This window comes from Lissotriton vulgaris, chromosome 6 (genome assembly GCF_964263255.1).
Source record: "Lissotriton vulgaris chromosome 6, aLisVul1.2, whole genome shotgun sequence".
Lineage (NCBI taxonomy): Eukaryota > Metazoa > Chordata > Amphibia > Caudata > Salamandridae > Lissotriton > Lissotriton vulgaris.
Window position 1 is genome coordinate 477,638,451 of NC_141694.1, and position 14,742 is coordinate 477,653,192.

Consider the following 14,742-nt stretch of genomic DNA (forward strand, 5'->3'; position numbering starts at 1 on the left):
GTCATAAATTACATCCTAGAACATGCTCTGAATGATATATGTGAGATCATAAGCAGTGCTGTGGGAGTGCAAGTTATAGTTAACTCTGCTAACTATAACTGGTGAATTTCTTCTTTTTTGTTCAAAACATTAATGTTGTCACTGACAAATTCACCTAAATATAACGTTAATTTAAATGTTGGTGTATGTATATATATATTTCTTTACTTGGTGTCTAACACAGCATTCCCTTGGATTGTAATATGAAAATATTATAAACAACTCCAGAATCATGCTTTTGTGGATTTCAAAAGAGGCAAAGCTGATTTTCATGTGAATTCACATAAACTACTTACCGTAATAGCCATACAATACTGTGTTCTCAATTTGAATTCTTGTAAGATTGTTTTCAGCCCAGTCCTAATAGGAACATGAAAATTAAATTTAGAGAACAAATTTAATATAATATCATTGAAAAGGAACAATAGTATTATTGCAGCACAAAAATGAAAAAGGGAAAGCTATTTACATGTAAAATCAGTTTCCAGAATGGGTATTTTCATCAAGTTCATACACACATTATCCTTGCAACGCTTTCCTATTCTCAAAGAGAGAAAGCTAATCATAAAACAACGCCTGCCCCACAAAGGCAAGATTATATTATATATACAGTTATGCTTAATTCGAAGTGCTGTCAGGAAAATAATTTTCTGACCTGACAACAATTTTGGTGAGCTTTGATGTTGCTTAAAGCACAAAGTTTTGAAAAGAAAAAAAGGATTCAATCTAGGTTCTATTTAACTGCCCTCAGCCTCTATTACGGATTTTAGTACCAACACCCTGAAGCAGTCTTAACCGGCTATTATGCAATGTATATATGGATTGCCTTTATACCCCTACCCTCCCTCCCCCGCAAGTGCAAAAGAAGGGTACTGAAATTATCAATCCAATTTTGAATGCCTTACTTAATCAATTTTTCCTCATGGTTCTTTTGGTGGCTAATTGGAAGTTACCCTTGGTTAAGCCTTTGCTTAAGAAACCCATTGTTGACCCAAAGGCTCTGTCTAACTCCCGGCCCCTTTCTTTGCTTGTGGAGCCAGTAAAACCTTATTAGAAAAACTGGTTAATGCCCAACCGGTCAATTTCTAAGAGTCATATAACTTTTTTCACTGTTTTCAAGAAGGTTTCTGACCTTTTTAACATATCTACGCATCTGCAGCAGTCAGCGATACGAATGAGCGTCTATTTCGGAGCGAGTTCATCAATAACTCGAATTTTTATTCAATTAAATGAAACAATTGAATATGCCCAAGAGGTTTATCTCCACAGATCCTACAAGGGTATCATTATACAGTATTTAAGGTGACTCAGGTGGTTAAGCATTCACTATCTGCCTCGATGTTTTAGCGTATCCGCACAATTGGCGAATATATATATATTACTTCATCAAACTAATTATAGTGATGTCAAGATAATGTGCAATACATGTCCTGAAGAAAGTGATAAATCCTTTTGTATGCGCCAAAACGCCATGTCGACAGTGGTTTGATTTTTATGAATTTTTAATATTTTACCAGTACATTGTTTTTAATAACGTAAATGATACCTACAACAATTATGATACACATGTATATGTGATAATGTTTATATGGTTTTGTCATTCTATGCATTTGTACTTTGTACCATATTTTGAGATACTGTGAATGTTTTTTTAATTAAGTACTATATATTTGAATATATGTTTTATATTTAGTTGTTGAATGTATTTGTTATCATTGCTACATAATTCAGCAACCCAGATGTTTTCCTTTTTTATGTATATTTAAGATCAACCTCTTTGTGAATGTTCTATATATTTCATATCACAGAAGTAATCAATTTGGTGTGCTGTGTTACTATATGTATTAGTGTTGTTCCTTTATCTACGAAAGGGGAATCTCTGTTTTTAGGTCTCGCCTGTCGATGCGCATGCGCATCGAGCAAGCGAGACTATTGCGAGTTATCCACACTTTATCCACACTGCAAGGAATCGTGGCGATTCCTTGCAGTGCCCGTGACTTTTAAGGTCAATGCGCATGCGCATTAAGCTTATGCGCATGCGCATTGACCTTAAAAGTCACGGGCGCGTGCACGTCCGTGTTTGTTTACCCTTGCCTACTCGCTCTCTCCCCTCTCCGCCCCCGTTCCGCCCCCTCCCCTCCCCGCCGTGTCGCATTTCTCCTCCCCCCTCCCCTCTCTTCCGTCCGTCCGTCTTTCCCACTCTACAAATTTTTGTTTACCCGTGTCGCATTTCTCCTCCCCCTCCCCTCCCTTCCTTCGTCTCACCTCTCCCCTCTCCGCCCCCTCCCCGCTGATCCTGTCTGCAACAGAGGCTTCTCCGAGGCCCCATCTCCTGGCGCCGGTCCTGTCTGCCGTCTCTCTCAAAGGCCCCCCTTCCCTCGCTGTTTGCGTCAGCCTTAGCGCTTCCCCAATCACCCGCTGTCCCCCCATTGGCCTCTGCCCTCGCCATCGACATGCAGTACACACGGTTGTTGTTTATTTATTTCCTTCGTGGTTATTGACCTAAGCAGCCATGTGACACGCATCTCATTAGCACGTTGCCAAGGAAACCCCGAAACATGAGGGGGCGGTAGGACGCCGGCAGCTTTCCTGGATTCTGCGACCTCCTCACACGGCAGAGGATGAAGAGAGCGCAGGGTGGCACGGCGCTCGCTATGCCCAGATGGGTGCCCAGGGCTGCGCGCACAGGGAGGTTGGCATGTTTTATTCCATGCTCTCAGGATCTGGCCGGAGTGCGTACACGGATCATGTCTCAGACGCTAAAAGTGTTCATCCGAAATAGTGAAACCATCTCAGCTTTTATTATATCCAAAGTGAATATGCATGGCCCATTTTTACATAATCTCAACTTCTGTGGTGGTTATTTGCATATGCGTTGGTCATTCGGAAAGCAGGACTAGATTTTGGGTTCGTTGGCGATTAATAAACGCTCCATTAATGCAATTACAGTATATAACCCTCCTCGCCCACAATAATACCACAACACTCAGCTGCCAGGTAGTAGATTGTAACTCTAACAGGCTGCATAATAATGCCCTTATACCGCTTGTTTTCTTAACCTCCGAGTTCCTGCAGCCCAGCTCTGCCATGAGAGCGGAAGTGCCGTGAGAGAACAGCTGTTATTTATTTTTCGTCTCCTGTGACATAACTGGTTGGCTTCTCGTCACTGAAATGTCCTTACCTCCCAATATTGTGTAATTTATGAAAGCAATTGATAACATGCGAGGGAACAGTGAAATATACGTTTGCCACAGGCTGGGATACGTTTTTAATACAGATGGATCATTCATTGCCTCGTAGTCATTGGTTAACAGTTGCAGTTTCGTCCTTTACAATGGCATGGATGTACACGGTCCTGAAATCGCAGCGACCTTGTTTTTAAATTCTCTCAGATGACTCTGGCTTATCGGGCAGCATGGATATTGCCCCTTTAGATCTGTGGCAGTCACACATCAGGGTCTGCCAGGCACGTGACTGATTTTGCCATACCTACTTTGTGATCGCGAACCAGTGGTGTGCTGGAGGACCTCATAATTTCCTTGCATGCCAAAGTACTTTTGAGTACCTCACAGTGGTAATGGTGTAATGTATTTACACTGCTAAGAGTAGCTACATCAAGCGTATAACACAGTTGGAAGCTTTTTTTCTGTATAGGTATGTTGTTTTAGTCTATTTCTCCTCCCCCCTCCCCTCTCTTCCCTCCAGCTTGTTTTTTGTTTATTTGACCCGCTCCGCCCCCTCCCCTTCCCGCCGTGTCGCATTTCTCCTCCCCCCTCCCCTCTCTTCCCTCCGGCTTCTTTTTTCTTAACCTCCGAGTTCCTGCAGCCCAGCTCTGCCATGAGAGCGGAAGTGCCGTGAGAGAACAGCTGTTATTTATTTTTCGTCTCCTGTGACATAACTGGTTGGCTTCTCGTCACTGAAATGTCCTTACCTCCCAATATTGTGTAATTTATGAAAGCAATTGATAACATGCGAGGGAACAGTGAAATATACGTTTGCCACAGGCTGGGATACGTTTTGAATACAGGTGGATCATTCATTGCCTCGTAGTCATTGGTTAACAGTTGCAGTTTCGTCCTTTACAATGGCATGGATGTACACGGTCCTGAAATCGCAGCGACCTTGTTTTTAAATTCTCTCAGATGACTCTGGCTTATCGGGCAGCATGGATATTGCCCCTTTAGATCTGTGGCAGTCACACATCAGGGTCTGCCAGGCACGTGACTGATTTTGCCATACCTACTTTGTGATCGCGAACCAGTGGTGTGCTGGAGGACCTCATAATTTCCTTGCATGCCAGTGTACTTTTGAGTACCTCACAGTGGTAATGGTGTAATGTATTTACACTGCTAAGAGTAGCTACATCAAGCGTATAACACAGTTGGAAGCTTTTTTTCTGTATAGGTATGTTGTTTTAGTCTGATGTGACAGCTAAAGTTGCCCCCGACAGTTCAACTTGACGGCCATATGATAAGTGCCAAACTGCCACTTTAATCAAATGTTATGATTTCTTGTTTCTTCACTGGCCAGAAATCAACCATAATCTATAGCTACATTCCGTTTAGATGGTTTGGTTTGGCAACAGCACAGCAATGATTACCAAGTAGTCTGTATACGTAGCATTATTTTACTTTATAGGACCTTCTTAGAGCTCTTGGTTTATATTTATCAGAACTTAGAGCAAATTAATTACATCATATGTGCATAACCGTACGTTAGATTTATTAGTCAAGCATCTGAACTCAGTGCATGAAATAAAAAGATCTGCTCTCAGCATCTTGCTAAAACTAACCCTTGCATGTGTTCAGTGCCTTGCAAGCAATTGTATTCATACGATTTGAGTGGGAAGTGAGCTGTTAAAAATATCTCTGGGTTACACATTGTCTGTTTAATGCCAAAAGCACGGAAACCCGAGCAATACTGTTTTCTTTTTTTTTTTAAATTACAGGTAATTTATACACATTTAACTTCATAGAGGTTAATATTTATTTTCAAGAATGCAATTGAAGAGGTATTTACATGGCAATAACATTTTTTACAGCAAAAGTACGCAAAATCAAAGTAAATTTCGAATTTAATATTCTGAAAGCATATCTATGGTAGCACGTTAAATTGAATGCCTACCAGTGCAAGGTTCAACTACATTTTACAACTACGAAGACATAGCTGGGTATATACCCTCACTCACCCTCACTCATCCTCACCCTCACTCACCCTCACCCTCACTCACCCTCACTCACCCTCAACCCCTCACCCTCACTCACCCTCAACCCCTCACTCATCCTCACCCTCACTCACCCTCACCCTCACTCACCCTCACCCTCCCTCACTCACCCTCAACCCCTCACCCTCACTCACTCACCCTCACTCACTCACCCTCACTCACCCTCACTCACTCACCCTCACTCACCCTCAACCTCTCACCCTCACTCACCCTCACTCACTCACCCTCAACCCCTCACCCTCACTCACCCTCAACCCCTCACTCACACTCACTCACTCACCTTTAGCATTGGCTACAGGAAACAAAAATGCTAAAGATTTACAAAAAAAACCCATAAACAATTCTAAAAGCACTAACTCTAATGCTGCGAGACCTATTGCATTTCCAATGCTTGTTGTTCTTCAGACCTTGACACTCCACTGAGCCTGCACTCCTTGAAGTAACCAAATCCCTTAAGCTGTTAGTGGAAATAATGCTGTGATGATGCTTTAAGATACGTCAGCGGCCTTTGACATGATTCATCACGATATATGCCTTCAGCACCTGGTAAAGATCAGGATTAGTGGGAGTGCTTTGGCCTGGCTTTAATCTTTTGTAGAAAACCGAAAGCAAGTTATCACGTTGGCGCTTTTTAGATCAAAGGAAAAACTGATTAAATAGGGTGTCCCCCAGGACTCCTCACTTAGACCATCTCTATTCAATGTGTTAATGTCCACCCTATTTACTCAAAACCACAAAAGGCCCCTGGGTCTAAGCAATATGGAGGCGTGCTGGTGTATCCCTGAAAGATTGGTGTAGATCAATTAAAGAGGAAACAAAAGTTAAAAGGCAGTCCCAAAACATGATTATTTTCTCTCACGTGGGAAGTTTTGGGTTTCACTACAAAAGCAAACGTCTTGTAGAAAAAATCATCAAATTTAGCATTCTTTAATAAAAATGTTATATGTGCTTTTCAAAATCTAGTACAATTTCATCCAGTTGTGCTGGACATTTTCGAAAAACAAAAATCCCTTTAAAATGCTGGTTTAAGGGATTAATTTTCGGCATTCCTGAATATAAAAAAAGAGGACCGTATTTTTCAGTTAGAAAAATGGCACAGTGCCTACTGGCTACTGGGAGCGAGAGGTCTGCTGTTTGTAAACGTGACATTTTGAAATGGCAGGAAATTAAAATGAAGAGTTAACTTAATCAATAAAGTAACTTTTCATTTAATTTTTCTACCATTAAAAAGCATTTAGAAACATCATTTTGTTCTCACACTCCAATATTGAGTTGACAAGGATTTATTTGTATAAAATACATCAGTACTTCAGCTCTTCACCTCCGTGCCCTGGGTCATAAAGCTTACGCCAGGACTGCTCATTATCAGGCCCTGCTATTTACAGCCTGAAGAAAATAGTGTAAAATAAACACAGCCTTCCCTTAACTTTAAAAGACCACTCTGCATTGTGCATAAAAGCAGGAACGGCCCTGACCATCTCCAGAAGCCTATTACAAGCTTGGTCGCTGATGCTGATTAACGTAAAGCAGAAGCAGAGAAAGGTCCATTCACTATTGCGAGCCTACGGTGCCTTAAATTATGAAAGTAAATCTCGAATAGATATACACAGAGAAATAAAATTTTAAAAAGTGGAAATATTTAAAATGTGTGGAGGCCTCTGATACTCTTTAAGATTGTACCCAAGTTCCCTTCTACACTCCAGCTGGGCCATTCGTACTCACGGTCATATATAGATAAATTCGCCACAGGCCCTAAAACGAGAGTTGGTAAAAAACAGCTCATTTAGAAGAACATCAGCTGTCCTTTAGTAAATATAAAGGAATTGCTATCTTTCCAGTTCACTTTCTTTTCAACTTTCTGTTCATTGAAAGATCGGCTATTATTTGAAAAGAAAAGGTAAACTGCAATACATTTATGTTTAAAATGGTACCTCAACAACTCAAAAAAGGAGGGCAAAGACAGTGTTTCGGTGAGTGCAGCAATCCAGTATGGAGGGGCTGTGCTTAGATGGCTCTGGCTGGGTGGCAATCCTGCCTTCTCCTCAAGCTGTTTCTGATCTTATGAAGGACTCTGGTAATCCAAAGAGTCAAGGTGTCTGCTCAGGCTGTCCACCCTGGTACTGTCAATCACCACAACACAGGCTATTAATGGAACACGCGCCTTTCTGTAAAACATACTCCAATAGGTCTATTGTGAGTCAGAACAAATACCAGGTTCTGTGACCCCTTACTTCCTTATTAGAAGAGGGACGTGGAATTATCCGTGTAGATCGCTGTAACACTGGATGACACCACTGACAGCAAAGGTTTTAAATGCTGGAAAGACTGTCTTTAGATTCAACACATTTATGGAAAGGTATAAATGTGACCTCAAGCACAAGATGCTGGCGAGTTCCCTCAGTGACTCACCAATTGCTTTCTGGTAAGTTAATGCATACTGTGCTTTGTGAATAAGTGATTTCTCACCAACGGGTTGAATGTATGGGTCCACCTTTGTAAAGATGGGTCCAGGAATGTCAAGTTGGGACAGGCTTGGGCTGTTCCTTTTGATCTGCCAGATGGAGTTACAGGGAATGCCTGTGAAGAATGGCATGGAGAACATGACCTCTATGTAAGATTCCTGCAAGGCAAAATGCTTCTGGAACCATCAGACAATCATATTTATAAAGCTGTGGCTGATGGACATTACCCTCATTGGTGAAGGTAAGGCCGTCGCCACTCTGAAGTTCAGATTTGTCTATTGGAAGTCATCAAGGAACATATGGCGTATGTCATTGAGAATCCAAGATTATACAGGTTCATTTTGGTTATGGCAGGGCCAGAAATCCTCTCTTGGAGTGGGTCAGAGACAGTCACTCGGTGGGTACAGCAGTAGACTTTCTTCTGCCACAGAAAGGCACCCACCAAAACAGGGTCTTGGTAAAAGGCCAGAGGGTGGCATTGAGACCAAATACACTGTCCTGTTGTGAAGAACATGTCCTTCGAAGTAAGCGTCATGTATTTACAACGAATAAAACGATTGCATTGGATAGTGTCCAGGAGTTGTGTCTAATTTGTTTCTTTAACTTCTACAGAGGAACAAACAGTTTGTACGACTCCAATATCGGGCAGAGTCATCCACCCTTTTCCGTTGTAAAGTGATAGTGGCCATAGGGTGTGGTTCAGCCACCAATCAACATGGCTGCTTACAGCCCAGCACCACTCCTGGAGACTATCATCCTGCATCTTCCTTAGACCATAGCACCCCCTGGTGGCATCAGCTCTCGAAGCCTCCCCACCCTCTCTAAAGGAGCGGAGGCACAGGGGTCCCAAGATTTGACAGAAACAAATTCAGAGACACCCAGGCTTTACTTGGGCAGGCTGCTGTTTTCTGAGAGTGGGATCCTGGGGCTCCAAAGCAAGCACAAAGAGATAATGGGCGGAGCGCTGAAACTTTTCAGACAGTCACCCCCAGTCACAGATCTGGGTTGAATCCATCATCGTTCTTTAGCTCACTTCACCACCCGAGTGTAGACTGGGGATCCAACCACCGGCCCCCCTTCATTTGAAATCACACTCCCACAAAAAAAATCCATTCATTAAGTGGCGGATCTCATCCACCAGTATTGCGCAGTGCAGGACTCACTGCATTGGAGGTTGTATTCCAATGCAGGCTCAGCCCAGCTCTAGGGTTGACTGCACTGAACACTTGTGAACCCCAGAGAGTGTGCCAGGATGAGGGTGTGCATACTGGGTCATCCTGATTGACAGGTGTGAACTGTTGTTTTGATAGCCGACTGGATATGGCCTTCCATAAATGGCAGGCACCCTGCAAACAGCTACTACTTGCTCTTGCTTACTGACATCACACCTCAAGAACAATGTTGTGATCTGTCCATATAAAGAGACAATATGGAAAAAGCTCAGCAAAAACAGGGAAAGATCGCCTTTGACCACAAAAAAGACTATGAACTCGGCAGAAGAAGCTGTGGCAATACTTTGCTCCCTATGCTTTTGCGAACGGTGAATGTTTATAAAGTTTCACAAGCGTACCCGGAATCCCAGTAGCCATCTTGGAATCGGAATCGAGTTGGACCTATAAATAGGGGGCCGACTAGGGCACATATCGATTACTTTAATCAGTTGCTATGGCCCTAATAAAGACGACCCACAATTCTTTACCGAGCTCTGGGCCACCGTTATGGACATTGGCTCTGACCATATCGTATGGGCCAGTGATTTCAATGTGTCACATGACCAGAAGGTAGATAGATCACACCCGGCCCCACATCATTATACCCAAGCACGAGCTGAGTTACATACGATACTACAGGAATATGCTTTGGTGGATGCCTGGAGACATCTTCACCCGATTGCAAATGAGGGCACGCCTTTTACAGCTCACGCTGCCTCGTGGGCTAGATTGGATTATATATTTCTGTCACGTGGGCTATGCCCAGCGATCACTGGGGTCCAACGCTTAGCCAGAACCTACTCAGATCACGCTCCGGTAAAGCTCACATTATCTGCTGACGAACTAGGCCCTCAGAGAGCTAATTGGAGATTACAGCCCACCATGCTGCATGATGCAGTCTTCCAAGAGGAACTTAAGGGAGAAGTGCTGGATTTCTTTGAACGAAATAAGGTTACGGTGGATAATGTTGAGACGATACGGGAAGCCTTTATGGTCACAGTGCAGAGAATTTGTATAGCAAAGGGGTCTGGGGTCCTAAAGAGAATATTAAATACACTGAACACCTTCAAACATGAACTAAAATCGCTGGAGGGATCCCTGCCCGTTAGCCCTGAAGGGACAACATGTTCAAAAATGAGAAAGAAACTCACAGAGTACAAAGAAGAAGCAGACAGGGAATCTAGATTTAAAGGGAGATACTGGACAGCTCGTAGATATGGAGAGGGTGGGAGACCAGGGAAGGCACAAGCAGCAACAATCAGACTAGCGCGGCCTACTAATGTGATACTAGAAATTGAAGACGGAGAGAGAGGGTATATAGAGATACAACAAATATATTGAACGCTTTCACTAAACACTACACCGCTCTGTATACATCCACGAGGGCGGGCCAACCGGACTTCACCGAGTACTTAGATGATGTGTCTCTGGGGTGGCTGAGCGATACCCAACAGCGATTCTTAAGCGCCCTGTTTGAATTAGATGAAGTAAGAGACGCCATAATGCATATGCAATCAGGCAAGGCCACTGGTTCAGAAGGTATCCCAGTGGAATTCTATTAAACATATATCGAGTTTATGGCCCCAATATTGCGAGAAGTTTACGAGGATGCACTAGAAGTGGGGCATTTGCCCCCCACTATGAGGCTGGCCCTCATCACATCGCTACTAAAGCCAGGCAAACCACCACAAAGCTGTGATTCTTACAGACCTCTTTAGCTACTTAACTGCGATGTAAAGATATTGGCCAAACTTATTGCGACACGTCTTAGCCTTCTTATGGAAAACTTGATATTATTGGACCAGTCAGGATTCGTGCCCGGTAGAGCCACGTCTCATAACTTGAGAACATTCTTTACAGTTATGAATAATGTCTCTGACGAGTTACCAATGGCGGCAATATTTCTTGATGCCACAATGGCATTTGACTCCCCAAAAAGGGTAATATATGTTTGCTTTGATGACAGGCATGGGGTTCCCCCCTATCTTTTTAGCCTGGATTAGGTTATTATATGAATCACCCACAGCTAAAGTGGTCATAAATGGAGCGCTATCCCAAGATATACCCATTACGAGGGGCACGCGGCAGGAATGCCCGCTGTCACCCCTTCTCTTTGCGATTGCAGTGGAGCCATTGGCGACGAAACTTAGGCAACATCATAAAGATAAGGCGCTCCAATGCAATCTAAGACAAATATTAATTTCCCTATATGCAGACGGCATCACGCTATATATTCGAGATCCCCAGCAAAATATTAATCCTATACGGAGAGAATTCATAAAATTTGGCAGAATGTCTGGTGTCCAAATACATTGGAACAAATCATGCTGCTTCCCCCTCACGGCTGCGACAACTAAATTTCACATGGACTACCCCATACCCTGGTGTGATGATGAGTTTAAATATTTGGGAATTCGTATATCAAAAGACAGGTACGATGCGGATAAATTATAGGGCAGCTATGGACCGGATCTCAGACAAAATCACGCGCTGGATTACGTTACCATTGTCGATGGCAGGGAGGGCGTCCCTAATAAAAATGGTCCTTCTACCGCAATTATTATATTTGTTCTTGAACATTCCCTTTTACCCCGGGAGATATTTCTTTCAACTGCTGAAGTCCGAACTGATCCGTCTAGTGTGGGGAGGCAAGAGTCCTCGACTCAAATGGGAAGTGCTCACCCTGCCATATGTTCAGGGGGGATTCGGGATTCACGATTTTGAGATGTACTATTACAGTGCGCAAGCACACTACGCATTTTTCTGGATACACCTACCCCAATACATGCCTCAAATAGCGGCGGAGCACTGGCTAGCATTACCTGTCCCCTTAGGGGTCGCAATATTTATCCCGCCATCTGGTAGAGACAAGACACCGTCCACAATAATGAGTACAGTCAACGCTTGGTCTTAACTGTGCAGACTGCTAGATACACCTCTGTTAAATTCCCCGCTCTTACCGTTCGTCTTAGTTGAGGGAACGCACTCAGGTTACAGCTTGGGGTGACCTCTACCATGCAGGTACGTTTTGGACACTGGAACATATGTTTTTGGGTATACAACAGTCACCCCTGCCGCTCGTGAGAGGTTTTGCACAGCCATACCTTGTTTCCTGCTACTGGAGTAGCTCAAAGAGGTCACTCTTGCCTTTGGACTAGCGAGGAGGGTTCTGACACTTCTACCTGGCCGCAGAGGAGGTGCGAGGCGCGGCGAGCAGGACTGTGAGGACCAGCATTCCTGAAAACATCCGCAGCTGGTTCCTCTTCCCGCCCGAGCCGCGCCCCCTCCCAGTGCCACACCTCCTTGTCAACCAAAAGTGGGCCTGCTAACGCGCATCGCGGGACTCGCGCGGGGCGGAGCTCGGGGCGAAGACCGGGCAAAGAGCGGGCCGTTTGAGGCCGTTCGAGTACGGGAGAGTCCGGTCCGGGCTATAAACCTTGGCCCCACTTCTATCGCTTCAGCCATCACTTCACGCAGCGGTGCACGCAGCGGCTAAAGTGCCATGTCTACACGCGAGTACAGAACCAGGGCAGCTAAGGGGAAGTTGCAAAATGGAACACTTGATGACTTTATCACCAGAACCAATATTGCAATAGACAAAGAGATCAATAAGATGCAGCATAGGGTCTCCATTGAGCTAGATGCTGCCAGAAGGCTCTCCCAGGAGCTGGCTAATGCCAAGAAATCCTCTCTGGGTCACTTTGCTTTTGCGAAAACACCGGACCATACAGTGGGTCCAGCACCAAATTCAACACAGGCACTTATCCACCATCAACCAGCCTCGCCTCCCGCAGTTCTAGTATTAGAGGCCGAAGCTCATCAGGAAGCCCCGACACTATTACCCAGGGTGGGAGGGGTAGACGGGCAACCCATGGGTACTCCATCAACCACAGAACTTAAGGGCAGGAGCGCGAGTACCCCCCCCATATCCCTAAAGGGCCCCAATCAAAAACGGAAGCAGAACACCACTACCGCCTATTCTAGGAAAAAGGCTAAGGTTGCAAAGGCCCAGCTGCCCTCTCAAGCATTATCCCAGCCTTCCCACATATCCGCTCCCAAGGTAAAAGGTTTTCCCCCAGTCCAAGATTCTAGTCCAGTGAGGTTGATGGAGGAACATAAGAACCTTGTAATTGAAAATGGTTGGGTGCCACTTTGTATGATTGAAGGGAAGGATGTTGAATTCTTAACGATTGTGTGGGAAACGTTAAAAAAACTGTTGACCCCTCTAGAACTCAGACTTTCCCGTATAGAAACCCAGCTCCTCGAGACGGAAAAAAGCATCCTAAATCTTTCCTCCCTGACCATCCCTGCTAACAAACCAACTAGCCAACCAACAGCGACCAATATTCCTCCAGTAGTGGTTGCCACCCAGCCAGTACCTACGGTAACCAAACCAGTTCCAAAGCCCCGGCATAAGGTTCCTGCAACCACCAATGGAAATAGAGCAGTGGGAAGAGCAAATGAGGTGCCGGCTCCACCTATATCAGCTCCGGAAGCACCGGCTGCCCCGCGGGATAAAGATCACGATACGTATGCTCACAGACATAAATACTCGAAAAATCATCTTGGGGGTTATGTTGATCTTCCCCCAGAGGCCAGACCATACGTAGTAGTGCTCACAGGGGTGCCTGAAATTCAGTACCATCAGCAGGAGGATTTTGGATCTTTAAAAAATAAGGTAATCTATTGGCTCAATGTGAATCGTCCTCTACCCAATCACCTGAGAAGTAAAATTCTCATGGTGCGACGCGTCCCTTGGATAGGCACATCGCACAAATCTATCACAGGTGATTGTGTTATGGTCTAATTTGAAGATCCCAAAACCGCACACTTCATACTTTCATGGAGTAATCATGGAGCGAATTCTCCAATTGCAACTAGATCACTAACCTATTTCTACCCCCCGCGTCTTCAAGCCCAAACGGGGGGAAATTGGAATTGGAACACGATGCCGGCACAAAGCGGTGCGCAGGGGGGTACCCAACTTCTGGCAAGGTGCACATGGAGGGTGGAATGGAGTCCCTACCCACAATAGATTTGGATGCCTCGAGGATGTGGACTGACTTCTATATAGTGCAAATGTCACCCTGCCAGCACTAGACTCACACAGCTCTTTGTCTGATCCCCCTCCCTGTTTTGTCCCTGTATCACCATCAATACATAGGATTACTGAGAAATTGCCACTGGGACACTGTTCCTTGCCATGCTTAGCCATACCTTCAAAATCGTCTCTCCCGGGAGACCATAACCAAATCACGGGTGACAATAAGTATATGAAGGGGCAGCCCAATGATCATTTGGAGGGGGGCACATCCACTGAGCTTAAGAAAGATTAAGTCACTACCACCAACACATGCATAGTTGGCTATATTGATAAGGACAAAACCTCCCCTGAGGTGCGCAACGTAACTCCTCGTTCGGCACCAGAGGCTATGCCTTTTTCAAACCCTAGCCAGCCCAGGATAAGTAGGCACAGATACCCTCATAATCCTAGAGAGGAGCGGGGGGTACCGGGTACACTCTCGATACTTTCTTGGAATGTGGCTGGGTTGGCCAATAAGTTGGATTCCGAGGAATGGGCAGAATTCATAGAGGAATATGATATCTGCCTGTTCCAGGAAACGTGGGCAAGAGAACTACACTCCCGCACAGGTTATGCAACCTTCGAGACTATGGCCAAATGGGGTGGGAAGGGCAGACCGTCAGGCGGTCTACCAATTTGGGTGGGTTCCCATCTTGGTTGTAGGGCAAGAAACATCGAAACTAACTCACCAGACTTGCTGTGCGTTGTCCTAGAGTGGCCAGC

General features: G+C 44.7%; 1 protein-coding gene across 2 annotated transcripts in view; it reads right to left on the reverse strand.

Annotated features, from left to right (window-relative positions):
- Positions 1-14,742, reverse strand: part of LMBRD1 (LMBR1 domain containing 1) — a 686,985-nt gene that overhangs the window by 513,959 nt on the left and 158,284 nt on the right. For both annotated transcript variants that reach the window (XM_086926465.1, XM_086926466.1), the window contains one exon: positions 336-399. In XM_086926465.1, the coding sequence (XP_086782591.1) occupies positions 336-399 (64 nt within the window). The remainder of the gene's footprint in view (positions 1-335; positions 400-14,742) is intronic.